This window comes from Gavia stellata, chromosome 20 (assembly GCF_030936135.1).
Source record: "Gavia stellata isolate bGavSte3 chromosome 20, bGavSte3.hap2, whole genome shotgun sequence".
Lineage (NCBI taxonomy): Eukaryota > Metazoa > Chordata > Aves > Gaviiformes > Gaviidae > Gavia > Gavia stellata.
This window is the reverse complement of record NC_082613.1, coordinates 5,768,319-5,788,851: the sequence shown is the minus strand read 5'-3', so window position 1 is coordinate 5,788,851 and position 20,533 is coordinate 5,768,319. Positions and strand designations below refer to the sequence as shown.

General features: G+C 37.4%; 1 protein-coding gene across 4 annotated transcripts in view; it reads left to right on the top strand.

Moving 5' to 3' along the window:
* Nucleotides 1-20,533, top strand: part of GNAS (GNAS complex locus) — a 163,910-nt gene that overhangs the window by 71,716 nt on the left and 71,661 nt on the right. Inside the window, exon 3 of one of the 4 annotated variants that reach the window (XM_059827373.1) lies at nt 12,188-12,213. The exons of 2 other annotated variants lie outside the window; for them this stretch is intronic. In XM_059827373.1, coding sequence (XP_059683356.1) covers nt 12,188-12,213 — 26 coding nt within the window. Of the gene's footprint in view, nt 1-12,187; nt 12,214-18,126; nt 18,130-20,533 lie in introns of all 4 variants that reach the window. One more of the 4 variants, XM_059827374.1, reaches the window with a different exon arrangement.

The following is a 20,533-nucleotide window of genomic DNA, read 5'->3' as shown; positions in this document are numbered from 1 at the left end:
TTCCATGTGCAAGTGAAGTGAAACTTTTTTCTTCAGGGTGCAAAATGATGCTTTTTAGGTTCCTGAAAGTATTACAGAAAAGCGATGCATGAAGGAATCTAGAAGTTTTAAAAAGCTGGTTAGTTCTATCTGTTTTTAGATGCTCGTGGTAGGCTTAGGCTAACCATAAGCGGAGAGATGACAACACAGTATTGAAAGAAAGCACAGACTTTTGTTTTTTACATTATACTTTATTTTCAACTGCCTGTTTTGTGTGTTTGCTTTTTCAAGAAACTCTTAATTAGGTAAAAGAAGGAAAGTGAGAATTGAACATAAAAATTTCCTTATTTTTATAATTACATGGGAAACAAGGTGTTGCTCATAGCAGAGCATGCGTCTTACCTGCATTTACTGGTTTGTGGGAAATGTTGAGTTCTTCTCGCAAAGCAGTATTTTAACTACCAGTTTTGCGTTGTTGCTTGTTGAGAGCTCTCTGTCCTCTGAATTACTGTTCCTGGCCTTGCAACTTGACATTTGTACTTTCAGTTAAATATTTCAGTTTTCTGATTTAAAAAAAAAAAAAAAAGAAAGAAAAAAAAACAACAAAAAAACCCCCAGTAGTAAACTCATCCCTTAAGCTAAATTTGCATATGTTGCAGACATGATTTGGCATGTAAAGGGACTTGCCAAAAATATGGCAGTAGTTTTATTTGTTTTGAGGTTTAAATTTCACAAAAGCTTTTTAAGCATGCATAGGCAGCTATCAACGTAGTAGAAAGCTTTATAGTTAGAGTTGTAGAGAGCTTGAAGGGCAATAACTATGAATAGTGGAATAAGCATGAGTGATGTAATCTGAGAAGCAAAAGAGAGACACAGAAGAGACCTTAAGACTTAACTGTGTGGAAGACATTGTGAATGGGTCTGGGAGGATTTTGACTTTTGATGGCAGATGTGGGATTTTACCCATTAGTTTTGGTAAAAACAAACAAATGAAAATAAACCCTGTTTTACAAAATTTGCAAGTTTCCTTTTACCTTCTCAAAACAGTAAATAAACTGTTCTGTGGGTAGCTGAGCTAACGAAGTCTGATTTCTGTAACTTGTTCTGTGCCTCCCAAATCTTTTCTGCTATAGTCCCTCCCAGTCCCCTGCAGCATCTGCAGTTCCTCCCCACGGGACCCGTAGCTTTCCAAGTGTCTCCTGTTTCCTCCAACCGATGTAGTCCTCATTCTAGTCCATGGCCCTGATGTTCCCTGCAACACTGACCCCTAAATACTCCTGGATCGTCCTGTCCTTTATCTTCCATTTTTCTGCTTTTCCTGCTGCCTGGACAAAGTCAGTATGTGCTGTGGCTGGTGCAGATCTACATGAACTCTTCCTTCTTTTCCTCATAGGAGCACTAATTTTGGTCTCTTCTACTCAGCCTCTGATTTTCATTTCTGGAAATTAAACTCTGTCACAGCAACCGTCCTTCAAGTTTGGTTGAAGTTGGACAACAGTATCTGAGAGAGAGTGAGACTGAGAGAAAACAGCTAAAAAAAGTCCTGCTCTTCCTGAATTCACTCTGAATATTTTTTGAAATATTTTTACTCTGCACATCCATGAGTTAAAGTGGAAGTGGTGTGTATTTCTCCATTTTTTTATCTTAAGCAAAGATCTACTAGTATAAGCCAATGTATCATATTCTATTTAACCTGTTATTTAATAAATCACAAACTATATTAAATACCCCCAAAAACTTGAGATAACTTCAAAAATACAACTCTGTATGGAGAATATTAAATATATATCTATATTCCACACTTCAGTGTCCTTTCTGAAAAAAAGTCAGTGTATCAGGTTTTCCCCAACTCTTCTCAAGAATTAGACCTGCAGAGTGATTACCTTTTCTCTAGTCAGTGTTACAGAATCAGTACTATGTGAATAATTTTCTTCTATAGTATCTCACTGGATTTCTTCTTGTCCCGTGTATTTTTGATGGGCAGACTGGGTGGTACTCTGAATTTCCCACTAAAAAAATGGTTTTACTAATTCATCCAGATGGATGCTTGCATTACTTTATATATGAATAGAATACTTTTTATCATCTTAAGCTCATGGAAGGTTACCTTTTTGGTATTAAAACTATACCTTCACATTATTGCAATCCCTGAAGATTCCCCTTACTTCTCTACATAGCTACTTTTTATCTGTTGCCAGTCATTCCAGCTGGGGAAATTTTTTCAATTTTGTTATGTTAAAACCTAGTATGTTTGTCCCATAATAATTTATTTATAATAAATGCTGTGCCTTTCTCGGCTCCTTCTAGCAATCTAGATATGAGTGTTATTTCTTGTTCCTGTTTCTTAGTTTGCTGGCCTTCCTGCATTGTTACGGTCTCTGTGGGATAGGTTCAGTAAGAGCAAAGATGTGTCCTGTTGTTTCTCTTCTCTTGGGCTGGGGGAGCAGGTTTGTGAGGTTCTGAGGGATTTTTTTAAAAATGAAAAACACTGCTCTTGTTCCAGTTTTGTAAGCATCCTTCCCAAGCGTCTCCTAGATCAAGGCAGGCGTAGCTAATGCTTTGAAGTATAATCCAGCAGGCAAATTTATCTCTGTTTTTAGATACATCATGCGTTTGTATATTAGGATTGCCCAAGTCCCATCTCTGATGAAGAGCTGAGATACAGAAATTGTTCAGCTTAATCTTGGTCATTCAAAGCTCTCAAGTTGAAATGAAGGAATTTCCAATGATAAGGGGTTGGGTTTTTTTAATGTAACTCGAATCCTGATGTCGAAAATAATATGCCCTCCATTTTACTTCGACAGTTGAATCTTGAGTTCCTAGTAGATGCAAGAGTATTGAGGATACAGTGCAAGTGTAGCTGCACCAGCTTTTAGTAGTTATTTCTACAACTGTACTGTAATGTAAACATGCAGTTAATTAGAATTACTTGTTTACAGCTGACTGACTTAGAAACAGCAATACATTGAGGCATGTTTTTGGCAGCTAAGGGACAAAATTACCCGCTTTTTGAGGATAGTGAAATAGTAGTGGAATGTCTTGATGAGATGTCCTGTTTTAAGGTGTTTGCTATTACAAAAGTACAAGAAAGCTTGTGACCTTCTCTATTAGCTACCTGTTGCTAACTGTATTCTCCAAAGGGCTGTTTAATAAGTCATTGTGTTCACTTGTCTTTTTAGTTAAGGCACCAGAGAATAATCATCTCTCTCAGCTGCACCCTTGTAGCCTCCCAAGAGCGGTGGGTGAACTAATGGAGCAGGCAGGGGTGTGCGGTATTTCCTTCTGAGGTTTAGTGTGGTCCCAGCAGACGTTACATTTAGTCTTGAATGGCGACTTCACAGCTAGCTGGGGGATTTACTATTGCCTTCTTAATCACTGTGATTTAAATACTCTCTTCTTGTCTGTAGGTCTATGTGCATAGATACTCTTTTGTTTACTTCAAGACAAGACATCTTTATTCTGATTTGCCAATAGAATTATCTATATAAGTGTTCATGTTAATTAGAAATTGTTGCAAGGAAATGGGTATCAGTAAAGTAGGTTTCTTCTTTAAGTTTGTAATGAGAAAGGATGCTTTGCTTATATCTTGATTTATTTTTTTTTAAATAGATAAGAATATGTAATAGGACGCAGCACAATATGTTCAGAAAACTGTGTGTAATACCTGCTTTAGCCCTGATAATTTAAAAAACTTAAAAAAAAAAAAAGCTAGCTAAATTTGATTTAACATGGCATTATTGTGGAAAAATGAAACTAATTGGTTTCATGAATTTTAATTTAATTGCATAACAGTGATTGGCATAGCTTCACATGTTTTGTGTTGCTTTTAACAGTTTAAGACCATTTAAGATAAAGATGAAAACTTATATTGTAATAACTTTTTTTAATAAGCAAAAGATAATAATCCTAAGGACATAGCCGTTTGCTGAAAAGATTTTATTAAATACTTTTTATTTAATTTTTTTGTTTTTCTGAAATGAGAATATAATCACAGCACTGCATTATTCATTAAAAAACCTATAAGCACAATGCAAAGTTGAGGAAATTTTTCTTTTTCTTTAAACAAGTGAGAAAACTGAAAGGAAAAAGGCTCAGTTAAGTACTCTGGGTTCTCGGGAAAGCTAATAATACTCTGCCCCAATCTACTGTACAAGCCCCAAGTCCATATGCGGGTCAGGAAGAGCAGCTCCAGTTCTCCTGTCCTGGCCTATGCTTTCCACACTTCCAAATATTTGACAAAACAATTGCAGGGTCAGTGTCAGTAAAAATTTTAAGTTTTCCGATACTTTGTCTCAATGTATTTTGCAGCAAGTGTGTTATACAACTTTCTGGAAGATTTGCTTTATGGGGTTGTTTGGGGTTTTTTGTTGTTAAATTTCAATAATGTAGGAAGTTACTGAATTTTCGGTACTGGGTTTTAAAGCATACTAAAATAGATGCCTGTAAATTAGATGCAACCTTTTACTTTTGGTATGTAAAAATGATTAATGTTGTTTCAAAATAGTTACTCGTAGGAACACATTCTGCTTATGCTGAACATTGTAGATAAAAATACATCCATAACTTACACATAAGACACTTAAAAATTGCAAATGTAACTATATTGCCTTTTAGTTTTTTTGAATTGAAAATGGGAGGGAACTGTGTCACTGGACTCTAATTTCACCAAACCACTGGGAACTCGGGATGCTCCGTACTGCCTCTGTCTTTTGCCTTGACTTAATTGGACAGTCTTCATTTTATGTAATTGCATCTTATGCAAGTATATATTTACTTTCCTTATGTTTATCATTGAAGAACTTTATAGCATTCTGTTACCTCAGTATCTTTTTGAAACCGCTGGAAAATAAGGGGCTAGAAAAAAAGTCAAAAAGACTGAGTTTAGTAAAGCATTTCTGCTCACATTGCACAATCGTAGGGAGTCAGAAAAAACATCTCGAAATAATGTAGGCAACATACTGTCTGGCTTTTTTCCTCACAATTTTATTCATACTTTAGAAACATAAAAAGTTGTCTGAAAGGGGGAGGGAGGGAGCAGGGAAAGTAAACAGAAGTGATAGTCTTAGATGATGTCCATAAGTAGTATTTAATATGCACATATCATTAAGGGGAAAAAAAAAAGGCCTGCTAGATATATCGCCCTTAGACAGAAATGGAAAGTTAACCCAATTCAGTCCCAGAATAGATTTAAAAAATTTACTTTTCTCTGGGATTAACTGGAATCAGCTGAGACCTCTATTTTGTTAATTAAAATTAATAGATTCCATTCTGATAATTTTGGACAATATGAAAACAGTAATTTTTTCACTTAATTTTATTTTTAATAGTATTGTTTGAGCATAGATTAATTATTAAATGGAGAAGGTAAAATGATAACATAGTTAGGCAGAGAAAGCAAAAATATTCTATAGCTAATTTATTCCTTACCAAAAAAGTATGTATCCATCCTGTACGATGCTGGAAATAGAAAAGGAAGTTTAGCATCTGTGAGAAGGGCAAATATCAGGATAATCTGTTAGAATATGGATATTTTCAGTAAATAATGGACAAGAATCCCAAAGGAACTATGTGAGAAACTATGGGAAATGCTAATGTTAATTTGTTTATAATTCTTAAAAAAGGGGGAACAATTGCATTGCTTAAAGTAAGAGATCATCCAGATGCTTGGCATCAAATATGGGCATTTAAACTTATTATTACTTACTATGGTTTCTTGCAACAAGGATGTAAAAGAACAACGTTATTAACAGTTGGCTTAGCCTCACACATAGTGAGATCTTATTGAATGAACCTGTGCCTTTTTGGAAAGATTATAGTACTGATCGATAAAATCAACTGTTTTGGTATTTGATGTAATATCACACTGTATTTTGATTTTAGAAGTTGCATTGTGTGAAATTAGCGGTGCATGTATTACAGTAATGTAAAAGCTGGCCTGCTGATGGATCTCTCAGCGCAGTGGTTAATACAGGCAACGAGTGGGACCACTTCTTGGAAAGCCTCCAGGGAACTAGTGGTTAAATATATAAAATCATTCCTTAGATTGCTGGCCCGATTCGATCTGAAACCCCTCTCTGCAAACTGGCCATGTAGTTCATACTGAGAAGGTCAGGTTACTCTTCCAGGGTGATCTGAATAACGTGTTTAAAAGTTGTACTTCAGTAATTTGTTTTAGTACAGCTGAATGTGAAACAGTCTCACGGGCGTCAGAATGTAGATTGTAAAATTGGAAAAGGGCTTGGAAGTCAATTAGTTAATTACCTTAGTATGCCTTTTTGTGGCAAAAAGACAAATGCAAGCTTGGATGCCTAAAAAAAGGGAAAGTGATAAAGTGGACTTCCAACACTGGTAAGAGTGTTATTAAAATAATATATGCTATGCTGGTGTCTTCACTTCATGAAGGATGTGGAATTACTGGGAAGAATTTAAAACAAAGGCCACAGGAGTTGTACAAGGTTCAGAAGTAGGGTGTCCAAACACAATTTCATTGCCGTGTAGAGGCAGTGCTATGCAAGAAAGATACCTAAAAATTAGGCAGGTGTGAGATTGTTTTTTGTCGCTGTTCTCACTTCCTTCTGAAGCATCGAAGACTGGGCAGAGTCTGAGGTGATGTTAGAAGATCCTCTTTTGTGCCAGACTGGTTGATTCTTACTCACATGATCCAGATAAAGTTAGTTGAAGAGCTTGAGATAAGAAAGAAACTCTTTCACTAGGAACTGTTAGGCATCTTTCTGTCTTCTGCTGCATAAGGCTTTTTTGACCTTTGTAATCAGTTCTTTGCCACTGCAGGAGTCTTGGATCTCATTTCACATTGTGACCTTCGGGAAAATTGTTTCATTTGAAATTTCAACTTTATGCTAAAATACATGGAGAAGCACAGTGACTTGTGGTACACTGAAAGGCAGACTGAAGTATTCAACTATCTCCTCTGGCCTAAAATTTTCCAAAATACTTACTAAATGTTTGTGTTACCTAATTGTTCCTTGCTGTACCAAACTGCTAACCCAGGTAAAAGCCCTGATTCTGAAGTTTCTTCTGCACAGGCAGACACGTATGTGCCTGAGGAGGTGGCTTAATGGATTTAGTGGGACTCTGTGAAAGAAATAGCAAAATTTCACCTTAGTGTGGATAATTCAAATTGGTATAGTTTGAGTGCATTAGTATCTCTTAATGAAACCAAATATAGTTCTCTTCAATTCCATTCATTCTGGACCTTATCTCTTTTTCTGATATGTCTCACTAGTTGCCAAGCAACCTCAACAGTCGTTCTGCACATCCAGCAGCATTTTAATAAAAAAAATTTAAAAAAATAGGCGAGTAGTTGTTGCTGAAAATAAGATGCCTTCTGATGATATGAATGAAAAGAGTTAGGAGAGAAGGAAATGGGGAGAGGCGAGTTTGGAGCTGATGTTCTGAAAAAGCTAGTAATATTTAGCACTTAAGTAGTGCTTTTTATTTTCCAAGCACTAATCAAGCAATCATAAGATTATTAAGTGAAGACTATTTTTTTCCTTTCAGTGAGTGAAGCACAATTATGTTTATGCCTCATAGAGCAGAGGGCAGGATTTAGTCCCAAGAGGGCGGGAGTTAGTTTAGTATATGTATTTCTTTCTCTGACCTGTACTGAATTCCTGTGTTTCTAGTTGGACTTCGTATTAACTGGAAGGTTTTGGAAGATTTTTGTTTGTGTGTTTGCTGATACATAGCCATCGCTATCTATTAATTTCATGCTGATGCACCTGCAGTGTGTTGAGTTTCGTTAAAATATTTATCACCTGGAAGGCCTTCCAAACTAGGAATATGGTAGATTGTGTGTAGGTCCTTTATTACTTGATAATGCTGTAATGCTTATAAAGCAATAAATAGAGCTTATTTTTATATTCTTCCTGTGCGAAATGTGATCTGAGCAGCAAACAAACTACCATAGCAAAGGATATTGTAATGAAAATTAAATCTGGTTTGGGGAAGTGATTCTGGTTTTAGATTGTTAAGTTTTTATGATAGCTTCATTTCAGTTCAAAAAGAAAACTTTATATTACACGTAGACTGACTAAAGCAATGTTATTGAGGACACAAGTAAGTTAGAAAGTATCTGAATTAAGATTGCCTTAATTTGAGTTCATCTTAATTTAGGACACCATTGCCAATGGCTGCCTATATGAAAAATTAATTGTAAAATCTGTAGCTAACTCTTAAAAAGCAGTAAGTAATTCTAATGCATTTTTTTTAAAGCCGATTCTGACACTGAACACTCACTTTCCTTCAGTCACAGTCTGTGTGGAATTACCGAGTTGTGTGCCATTAAGCTATCGGTGAATTAAGCTATCTCACAAGTTTTGGTTTGGAGGACTGTCGGTCCCAGTCACAGTTTAATGCTTTCATTCCCACTCATTTTTTTCTGAAGGTGGCGGTATTAGAAACGCACTTATTCCATGTCTGGGTGAGAGTAGTAAAAAAGGGATGTACTGCAAATGTGTCGGAAATGGGGATATGTCGAGTCCCTGGTTCAGTTTATACACAAACTAGGATGTATTCTGAATTACACATTCAGTGTCCGTGGAAGACACATACACGTGTCAGACATGCTTCAGACATAGTGAAGCTTTTACATGCAGGGTGTTTTGTGCTAAGTCTGTGTTTACACACTGAATGCCCACATAGGTGTTTTTGTCAAGAGGCTTCCATTTTGCCGTTGTTCAGGATAAAATGAACAAGAAGAAACAGTGTAATATAGGAGGCATTTCTGTGTGATGCAGATAAACACAAAAAATGAATACTCACTGTGCAAATTCACAGCTTATCGTTGCAAGGCGACTTCCTGCTATCCTGCTTCCGCAGGAGCGTAAGATGTTTTAAAGGTAGTATGATACTTTAAGCTATTACTAAGAGCACATACACATTTTGAATTACGGTCTGTATGCTCGTTGTCTGCATCACAGACCCAAAGGAGGGCATGCCTGAGAAGAGTTGGTTTTTGCTGTATGTGTGAGGGGGGTGGTACATTATTCACCAACTGCAGTTGCAGTGAATTTGAGTCAGCTGTTGGTAGGTTCCTTGTTGCTTTTAATGTGAAGACTAAAAACAATACTAGATAATTCCAGATTTAAGGATAAATTGAATTAATGAAGGCATACAAAAGAACTACACTTGGAAATGGTTAAAACATAATGAAAAACCATCCTAGTGTTACACAGTATTTTTACCATGTTCAACATCTAAGGTTTTTTTGTGTTGGAGTAAAATTTCTTTTGACATACTGCAGCTAATAGAGGTAATTTAGAGATAGTAAAGTAGTCTCTCTGTGTGTGTGTGTGTGTGTGATGTGTATACAAAAACTGTTTGTAGTGGTGGTATTTTTATCCTCATCTTCCAAGAGAAAAAGACCAGTTCTAGTTCATGCTTTTTTGTAATGTATAAAATGCGTGGATTTTGGCAGCTGTCTCTTGCCTCTGGACTTATAAATAGGTTTGTCCATGCAAGACGTGTGTAATTACTATATATATGTGATGTGTTAGCTGCAGCACCAGGATTGCCATGTAAACTTAGTTGCCTTTTTCATATGTATGTATTGTCTGTATACCTAGTTTTAAAAGGGTAAGTATTATAAACTGGTTGCTCAAGAGCAGTATGCTATTAAAAAAAGTAATAATAAGCACATCAGTAATAGTGTTGGAGGTAGTAATAAAACTGCACTATAATCCTTCTACCAATTTATTGAACTCTATTGTTATCTATAACAATAAACTGCTACATAGTGTACGTTAACCCTTTGTATAGTAGTTTTATATGGAATAATAATATGACTGCAGTGCCTTAAACTTTAGATTTTCAAGCAAATGTGTCATCTAATTTGATAATATTCACAATTTGCATGTTGCTTTTCTGTTTCTGTCTAGCTTTTGTTTCAGCAAAAAAGGACACCCAGTTACTTTGTGGAGAACATCTTTGTCACAAAAATAAATGTCCTTTTTGCAAAATGAAAGTAAATACATGACTTATTTCAGATTTTTCTGCAGTATCTTGAAAAATAATAATGCTGCACAAGGTGGTAAACATTTAAACATTGAAATGTCTGCTTCTTGGATTAGATTTTTAAAGAAGCTTCATTTGAAGGTATTATAAAAGTGATTACAATGGAATTGTACCTGAATGTCACTGGACTTCTGAATCCTCTGTTAATTCTGTTGAGGAAATCTAATGAATTAAGATTTGGTAGAAGGCAACTTGCAGGACCCCTTGGAGTTGGTGCATGTGATGAGGCTTGGCAGATGCCGTGCATCATCTGCCATCATGTGCTGCCGTCACTGCTGGAAGAACGGGCTAAATCCCCGTTCAGAATCTGCCTGTTTCAGGACCTCGCCACGGCCTGTTTAAGGACTCGACAGCCAGTTATGTGTTGTAAAGGTTAGCTGGGTGTGAGTACAGTCAGGGGTGTGGGTCCAGGCCCACCTCTCGTCTACCGGGGCAGTGTCTGAGCTGGTGCAGGAGCAGCTGTGAAGGGCCTGCAGGTACCCGCCAGCAGCCTACCTTTGAGACTGCCCTTAGCTCACAGCGTAAAGGATTCGTTATGTGTGTGGGTGCCTGCTGAAGCAGTGGTCAGGGAATTGTAACATGGGACTCCGGTGCGATCCTGGGTGTCAAGGGTGTTTTTGATTCCTAAAGCAATTTGCATGTGCTTAGTGTTCACTGAAAGCTGGGTTGTGTAAGCTCAGGAGCGCGGCTGTAAATATTTTGGAAAGTTGTGTAGCAGATGTATGATACTGAGTGAGGTGAAATGATAAAGGATTGCTTCTCATTAAATACAAGGAGTCCTTCCTAGTCTAAGGTTTAAGTTTTCTAAATTCAGTCTTCCGGAAGGTGATTGTTAACATTTAATAATGTCCTAGTATGTCCTCAAACTGTTGAGGAGTTGGAAGTCGAGACTACAGCTTTTTAAATTCAATTGTCTGTTGCCTTCGCGCAGAGGTGGAGTTTATATATGCTGTTATAGCCACCATCCCTTAATTCCGAGAAGATCTTTAAAATAGCAAGCAATTACGTTTGAAGTTTGGATCTCATGATGTCAATACAGATAAGTAGTAAAATATTCCAGGGTGTGGTGATACTTAATCATTAATGATTGAGACTTGGGGCATTTCGTGAATATTAATGCTGGATATGAATGTTGATTGCCCAAGGTGAAATTATTACCCAGTTACTTATTCTCTCCCCTCTCCTTTTTTATTGACTGCTAATGCAGAAATGATAAATGCATAGTTAGGTCAGACAAATATTTGAAGTATTCTCTGAGGCACAGTGCTCGAGACAGAACGCTTTCACTACCTTCATACCTTGCAGATTGCATAATTATCCTGTAGTGTGAAAATGGTTATTTTAATTTTTTCCCCTGTAGTGACTTAATATGTAGTTACACAACTCAGACTGTAAGTTGTCCACTGGGATTTTTTCCCTCAGAATTGCTTGGTAAAATTCAGCATTGTCATAGGCTTCTGATTTCGAATGATGAAGCTGATAGAGAATTTGCTCTAAATGTGTAAGTGTAACTGCCATTAAGGGTGAACTGATACAATGCCACACCTTGCATGTACTTTAATACTTAATCTACTGCTTTGGAAAGGTTGAGGATTGACTAGCTAATGTCAGTACACTGCTTTATAAAAAAAAAACCTACTCACAAAAATATTCATGACTAGGTTTACATGATTTCTGTTTTAGAGAAATGTAGCTTTTCTCTGCCAACACCAACTATTAATAACCTACTAAAATACATGACTTAAACATTTCATAAATGTATTTGGAACATGCAGCATATGCACTTGGTTATGTTGTGTTCTATAGGAGGTCTAAACTCCTGAAAAGTCTTGCTTAATTCCTGCACGAAAGTATGTGAGGAGATGCCACTGAATATCATTATACTGTAGGTAGATCTGTGTTTTCTTATCTGATTTCCAGGTAGTAGATTCATAGGGCATTTCTGCATATAATTTGCATGTGTTGAAAATACGCTCTTGTAGCTTGTGGAAATAAACTTTGTTTCTCTTTCTGCTAAACTTTTCGCGGAGAAAGAGATTTTGTAATTCTGTATGTTAAACGTTTCGGAGGAAACGTTTGTCTGTCTTGTTGCATGTTAGTGATTACTAAAGTGGGTACATTCTTCCCTTTCTCCTCCCAGTAGCCAAGAAAGTATGTGGAAGGAGCAGTCTGCCAGGGCCAGGGGCGCAGCAGGGAGCCACAGTGCCCGTCCTCATCCCTCTCTGCAGGACCCATGACAACCTGAGCGGTCGCTGGCTGGGTGGCTACTGCTCATCCAGCCTTCCCTCTGGCACGCAGCTTTCCCGGAGCCACTCCGGCTCTCCTAAGCTGCATTTCAGCAACTTTCTAACAGCGTACCTTTCCCCAGGTCCAACCCAGCCCCTTCTTATAGCAGAAATAGGGAGGAACAAAAAGGTTTGAGTACTGCTGTTTCAGAAAGGTGACAAACAGGGCTGAGAACTGCATCTGTGGATGACTGAGTCAAAGAGCTGTACTGGTGAGCTCTGCCGAGTGAAAGAGCTGTACTGGTGAGCTGTGCTGCGCTGTTGCAACAGCCAAGTTACAGCAGTACTCTTGACAAGGTTGGCAACATTCAGTAAATTGCTATGGGACTGCTCTGAATGGTCAGGTATATAAAAGTACAAGCCAAAGACAAATGTTTTGGCTATTTATTGAGGCAGGTTTTTCTAATTTTTAAAAAATTATTATTTTTAAGGGGAGAGGGCGAGAGGAGACATCCTGTATTTCATCTCTTGTTCTCTCTCTCTCTGTCCCTCTCCCTTTCCACCCTTACCTTGTGGTTTACCCCTTGGCTGAGAAACAGCTGCTCTTATTTAAATGAAGAAATGTTTCATCTAGTCTGGTTTTTATATATCTGATAAATAATATGTTTTGGAATTTGACAGATACTGATGATTCACCAAATTATTTTCAGGTTTTTTTAATCAAATTTGTGCTACTAAGCACACATTTTCTGTAACATAGTGGCAAAACCTTCTTGGTCTGCTGGAATTTCTAGGAAGAGAATTTCTAAGAATCCCTGCCATGCTAGGTTAGACAAATGTTTTGTGTAGTCCAGTATCATGTGTCAGGAATGGCACTTGTGGAGGATTAGGGAAAAAAGTGTAAGAGAAAGATTTGCAGAGATTCCTTTTCAGGTCTCTTGCCAGGTTCTGCCAGTGACACTTTAGGACCTCCAAGAAGCGAGACTCATAACAAGTTTTGAAGTTAAGTCACATTCAGTATGTTTTTCTGTTTCTTTAAAAAGACTAATACTTGAAGAGTCTAAAAAGTCCTCTTTTTCCTTTAAAGTTTCTTGTTTCCCTTTTTTCAATTTATTGTCTATGAATAGAATGCAACTCTTGCAAATTAGTTGTGCTGCCTTGTTAATACCTCCGCATTAGCTGGGACGCCACCGAGGTCAATCAGATTCAGATAGAGCCAAGGTATCTCCAGCTTCTCGGGGCTTTTTATATGTTTTTGTTGCAGCCAAGGTAGCAGCTGGTTGGATCAATAATTGTGCCCAAGCAATACTGTTTAAGTAATTTGCAGTGTTAAAACTTATAGCAATATATAGACTCTCTTGAGATTATTTTCTTCAGCTGTGTATAGGTTTCTGATTTAAACTATATTATTAATATTTAAAGGACCATATGTTGTGAAAGTAACTGGACAATTATAGCAGAGTGCTATATATTCTAACCGATGTGCTAAGTACCAGCAAATTATTTCTCACGTAACTCTTTTGGCCTAACGTTCTAATTTATTATATACTGTCGGTATGAACTGTATCTTTTACTTTTCTGTTACCATTTAGAAATGTCAGGTCAGGGCCAGGACATGATAATTGTGCCATTGTCGTAGTGTGACTTAAATTACAGCAGTATAACTTCCCTTTTGTCAGGGGAAATGATAATAAATGTGCTTATTCAGGTATAATTAATTTCCAATTTTAAGCTCAGTAAAAGGTCGTTCTTCTTACTGGTTGAGTCCAAATATATGTAGATGTTGAGTACAATAAAGTGAAAGTTTCTTCACTGCATCCAGTGTGACTTCCAGACTTCTCCACAAGAGCTGTTTGGAATTTTACCAGTTAATTTGTGTTGCATTGGAGAAGGCTAATTTGGATCCAGAATGTTTGTCCAAAACATCATTGAACTTTCCTGCTTCTAAATGGTACCTTCCTGGTTAGATGAAGCTTCCCGATACTAAAGGTAGGCTTCCCTGGAAGATTGTGGCCTGTGGGGAACATCCTTCGCTTCTAGAAACAGCATTTCTTTAGAAGATTTTTAAAAAATTAGTATTTTTAAAAAATTATTTTACCTGAAATGTTTGGGGTTTTAATGTCAGTATTTTAAATGGGAAAAACTTCCATTTTGGTGGTGTTTGTTTTCAACAACCTATTTGTTAACCTGAGCAGTTGTTCACATTTTCTCTAGTTTTATACCTTGTCCGTTCAGGCTTAGGTTTGCACAAATGAGAACTAAGTAGGCAATGAATCAGGTTATAGATGCTCTGTACCTACTTTGTGCTCAGTTGAATATAAATAACTCCACAAGGAGCAAAGACAGCCTCTGGGTGTTTGTTGGGAAGTAGTCTGCATAAGAGGAAACTCGCGTGGAAAAACTACTTTGCCAACTTTTTAAAAAAATGCTTAGAAAGCACTATCTTGTAAGATTCAACTACCTGGCACAGAAGCAGGTTTTGTAAGGCACATGAGGCAAGAAATTGGGAAGAGAGGTGGGGTTGGTTTGGTGGTGTTTTTTTTTGTATCTACCCATCTGTTTAGGGCTAACTTAGGAGGAGTTCAGGAGTCAGTCCTAATTGTATACCTAAAAACCATAGATGGATACTGTATTCACTTAAGCTTCTGTAACTAAAAATAGCTTGCTGTGACACAGTTAAGGAACTGTAAAACTGAATTGTGAAAGTATTGTTCTCTTACTATGCAGTTTAAATGAATAGGCATAATGGGAAATAAAATATTTAGGTAAGGGAAACATGTATTGTGTTCTCAGATTCATTTCTACAGCTCCTCTCTACTGAAGGAAGATTTTTTTTTTTTTTCCCCCCCTATTAAGTGTATGGGGATTGCTTACTAAAACATTTCGCCAGTTAATTTGTAGTACAGTTCTAAGTAGATTGACTTAATCCAGAGCAAAATTATTCCAGAAGCAGCGGTACAAAAACTTGCGCTTCTTTCAGTAAATTGACTCTGACTTTTCTGTAAATAGACCCCTAGGTGGCTAGACATAAAATACCTGTTTTTGATGTCCTTCAATTGACAGTGTCTTCTAAAGTCAGGCTGGCAAGAAGAACAGGTAGGTGGAACCTCTTGCCTGAAACAATGCTCCCTGATGCTGGCTGAAGAATTTCACTAATGAGTTTAATGTGATGATGACTGTATCTGTGCTTGGAAGGAAGTGAGGGTATCTTTTTTGTTGTTGCCTGGTAGTCTTTGATGTTTATTTTCAAATATTTTTCTTATATCATCTTCACTTTTGGTAGTGCAAAACTTTTAATAACGGAGAAGAAATGAAAATATTTCTTATCATATTAAATATAATTATAGAAATCGGTGTGATATTTTGAAGGCAACCGTTGCCTGATACATGTTGAACTCTGTGCCATACTTCTTGCTAATCTGCTTTCAGAAAAACCTTTGTGTTACTGTCAGGAGCTATTTATGTATTTCCTTTTTATTCTGTTTTCAATGTTGCCTTCCAGTCTAGGTAGGAAATAGAGTATAATCTTACAAACTCCAGGTAGAAGACCAGTTTTTGTTTGGCTTTTTTAATTGATTATATGTTGGGGGGAGTTTCTCATGGGGTGAGTTGTTTTCCTATCAGCAAAGCAGTTCTTGTCCAGAGACTCTCGGATGCCATGTGAGGGTCTCCCTGTGCTGACAGCACCTGATGGCCCCTCTCCTATCTCCTCCCAGGTGGGAGGGACGGAGTGCGGAGTATCAGTTAAAACCAGTTGAAGTGTTGCTTTAACCTGTTGAAGTACGCTGTTTGTAGAGGGGGTTGCAAACAGGGGTGGTTACAGCGTTAACATGGGTAGTATGCATTGCCGTTTTTTCCTAGACCTCTTCTGTGGAACTGACATGGGCAGAGTGGCGGTTCTGCTTGGGTGTGCTGTCCTCTGCTGTTTTGATTGCAATTACATATGCAAATAAGTATTGGGGAAAAAAAAAATTTTTTTTCTTAAAGCATGGACATGGGAAATGGTTTATAAAGTCACTCACACAAACTCTGCAGAAATAAACAATCCAGACCATCAGAGGTAAATAGTGCTAAAAGATCAGAGTTCGGGCTTGTTACCAGTGTGGTGTAGCTTTTGAGACCGGTGCGGATTTGGTGTCAAGTTGCTTTTGGAGAATTTCTTTATGCACAAATTTGATTCTTTGCGCTTTTGCTTATGCTTGCTCTTTCCAGTGCTGGCTTTGAAATTCAGCATGGTTGATCTCTTTTACATGGAAACTTTATTATAATGAAACCATTTCAGTGTTAGTTCTTGGGCTGTTAAGAGAGTAACTTCGCTGGTACAAGTGTGTTGAGGTATCTGTGTGTAAATACATTGGAGCTTTACTGAGCATATGAGGAACGTGTGCTAACAGCTACAATTTAATTTAGTTTTGAATGAGTTTAAAGTTTAATTTGGCTGTACTTAGAGACTGCCTTTCTTAGGATCATAATTTCTTTAAGTGATTATTCACTCCTGCTACTTTGTGAGGGACTAAAACAGACAAAACTTTTTCAGAACGTGAAACTGATTGTCCAAAAACGCTGGCAAATGCATGAGTAAGGTGAAATGGAAACTTTTCCTCCTGTAATTTTACAGTTCCAGGAAATATAAGTCTTGTTTGTAACAATAGGAGATTTTAAAATACCAGAATTTTAAAACTTAACATCCTTTTGTATCAGAGAGTCTGTGCTTCCTTGATTTCTTTAAGACTAATAATCATAAAAGATTCCTGTGAGCTGTGTAGGAGACGTGAATACTTCAATTGTTCACTTAACAGATACAAACTATACCTTTTTCTGTTATGTTGAGGGCAGCCTCAACTTGATATGAACGACCTTTCGCTATAACTGAGCCAACATTAGTGTACCTCGGAGCTGTAGGATTGGAACGTGCTAATCTAGAGGGTAGAGTTTTCTGTTCCCCTGGAGGAAAGCATCGCTCAGGTGAGGTTACGGGGCGTGTTCGAACAGCTTTCGTGTTGCAGTTACTGTCTGCAGAGGGCTGAATGTCACCCAGTGAAGTGGGGGGACCTTTCTTAAGAAAAAGCAGGCGTTGGTTTAGACCAACGAGCTTTTTGCTGCTGAAATTCCTTTTAGAATGGTGATAAGACTGTGCAAGATTTTCCCTGTTCTCCAGTGGCTCACATACACTGTTGTGAGTCTGGTTCAGTCCCCACAGCACTGTTGCGTTGTCGAAGCTGGTCTGAGCACTTCCCAGCTATAGTGAGCAATGCAGTCCATGTCTCGTGCAACCTCAAGTTTTGGCACAGTCTCATCTCAGTAAAAATGTAGTAGTAACATTAGTGATATGGGAGATGCAATATAAATAGCAATGCAGTTAAGTTACTTGGAAGTCTGTATGCAGGAGTTTTGATTCTGTGAAACAAGTGCTCTGTTAATGGAAAAAACTCATACTGAACTTTGCTTGTTTTAACTCATTGTCTCATGTCATGATACAGTTGCTTCTTACTACGTAGACATGAACAAGAAATTGTGTGACTGCGGCATTAACAAACCTGTCCTTTATAAACAGGAGGTTGGGTGTTAATCTGTGAAGCTTCATGTGAGCTGTAAGAATAAACCTCAGTGTTTAGGGGTGACTGAGCTAGGTGTTTTATTTCTAGTAAATGTTGGTAGACTTGCTCTGTTCAGGATTATCTGCTCACTGACAACTTGTGCTAGATGAAAGGGAAGATCATTTAACAATGATTGGGACTTCGGAAAAAATATTTTAAAACCATCCTGAATAAAGAAGAAATGCTTTGAATTCCAGTTTGGAACAGAATCAAACCGTGTCTGTGTTTAAATCTAGAATAACAGGGCCCTTATTAATCAGTGTGTTACTGGAAGCTTTAAGGACACAGTGAAGTTCGTAAGATGAAGTACGTTTCTTATTTTAAAGATGGGAAAATGTGGTAGAAGCATTGGACATATAAACCTGAAATAAAGACTACCTTAGTTGAGAGTTGTGTGTGATGCCGAGGAATTCACTCAGAGAAGAGTAATGCCGTGTAGGTTTTTTAGAGGCGTGATGTGTGGGGTGTTTTGTTTTGGTTTGCTTTTTGGCATCTGGTATATAGGAGCCTAATATGATGCTTTGACCTCCAGAATGTTTTTTGGAGAAAAGCTTACTTCTGTCATAGTTATTCTGAATTGCGTTTTGGAGACGTAGTCACTTTGCCTTCATTCCCTTATCCACAAGGATAATAAGCTTGTTGCTCTCACATAGTACTGCTGTGATAGATGTACACAAGTGAAGTAGAAGTACTAGAAGACAAACTCATTTATTATACAAAAATAATCATAAAAAACTCTAGTGTGATAACCTGACAATTTCTAATTTAAAAAGCTTTTTAAGTTAGAAATTGACAGAATTATTATTAAAACTGTTAACAATAGTAGCACAATAAAATGTGTTGATATACCACAGTAGATGCACTGTTTTAATAAGCTAAGAATTCTGGCAAAAATTAGAGACTCTGCAGTGACATAGATTCAAAGCATTCTCTTGTTGAATTGTATTTAAGGGAATTTTAAAGTCCTCTAGTAGTGTACTTTGTTTTCTATAAATTCCATCCAAACCTAAATACACATTTGTTCTCAAGCATACTTGTTGACAAATCAAGGAATGAAATAGCTGTGTTAATTTTAGGTTCTATTAGGAACAGTCAGAGCAAAAACTACACTGTACCAAAATTTGAGTGGTAGCAATCAGGGGGGAAATAAATTCTAGTTTAAAGGTCTGAGACAGCATTAGAATCAGGATAGAGCTACAAGTGGTGGTCTTGCATGGCCTTCGTTTTCCCTGTGCTTGAAAAGCAGTTTTGAGTCCCCCTAACTTACACTGCAAGAAAATTAGTACAGGTTAACTAGCTGCTTTGGGTTTATACCGTATGGTGTGCTTATGTGGTACGATGGGGAAGGGAGGACAAATAATAATCAGCTTCAATTTTATTCCACTCTAAACTGAGGAAGAAGTGGGGGGTTCCTGAAATGTTAGGCAGAGGAGATTTGTTTCCCAGTTAGCCATACGTTTCCCTTCCGCATTTGTTACTGGCTGGGGATTTGATAGTAAGCAGACAGAAGCTGTAACATTGTCTTTTTGATATGGGGGGAGAGTTAGTCCCTGGGTACAGGGATCATTTAATTGACTTTGACTTCTTCTCCATTGTTTGTTTCAGAGCAGATATTACTTGATGTTATATTAGAAGCTGTTAAAATTCACTGTACATTTGGGACAATACGGCTATATAACCAAAATTTTTCTGGAGTTTTTCCGACTTATGAGTGCAGGGATAAAGCTGGATGACTCTTCTGTTACTGTTTAGTGAGACTGATTTGATCTCCTGGAAAACGTCTGTAAAGGGTTTTTCAAATTGTTCCATTCTCTTCCTTTTTTAGAAAACTGTTTTCTAAAACTCGGTAACAATTTTTGGAGCCATATTCAGATGAAACAAGATCCAGAATTTTCTAGTGAGTGGTTTAGAGATCAAGTCACTCACTTCTGATTTACAGGGGCAGTCCCAGCTAGAAATTTGCAGAGCAGGTGTTTGGTTGTGTTTTTTTTAACATCCTTAACATTGACTTTATAAAATATTTTAAATAAATCCTATTTTTACTTAAAACCATCTGAATTTGCCAAACATTATACGTGTACGAGAGGCATGTGTACAGCTTCGAATATCCAAAATAATTGATGTTACAGGGGAGTTCCTGAACTATTAAGCCAGTTACAGTTGAAATTGTATTACACTCGTGTCTGTACAGGCAAGCTTACATCTGAAAGGCTGTAGTACTAATGTTTTCAAACTGCATCTAGTAGCATCTTATTTAAGAAATGTAACTAGTAGCTAAGTTTTTGGTCTTTTCTGCGTAAGACTGCTTAACGGTGATCCCCCCTGTTTGAAAGCAAAGTGTGATGGGCATAGGTGACATACGGCCATAACACAGAGCTGTCAGAGAAGAAGGAGGGCAGACTAAAGATACGTGGGCATCTTGCACATGAGAACTTGCATCTTATTTTATCTTCGAAGACTGCGAAATAACTTGCATCTCTGTGTTTACATAAGCAGAGCTGTGTTCCGCTTACGGTAAATTTTGCTTCCAAAGCTTTAATTCTTCAGTGGAAGAATGCCGTTTTTAATTCGTATAACATAGGCCATGCAGCATTCTTAAAGGTTCTGTGCATTCTGGCCCCCATCCATCACAGTACTTAAACCATGAGTAGCCCTATTAAAGTTGATAGAATTACTCATGTGCTTAAAATTAAACATGTG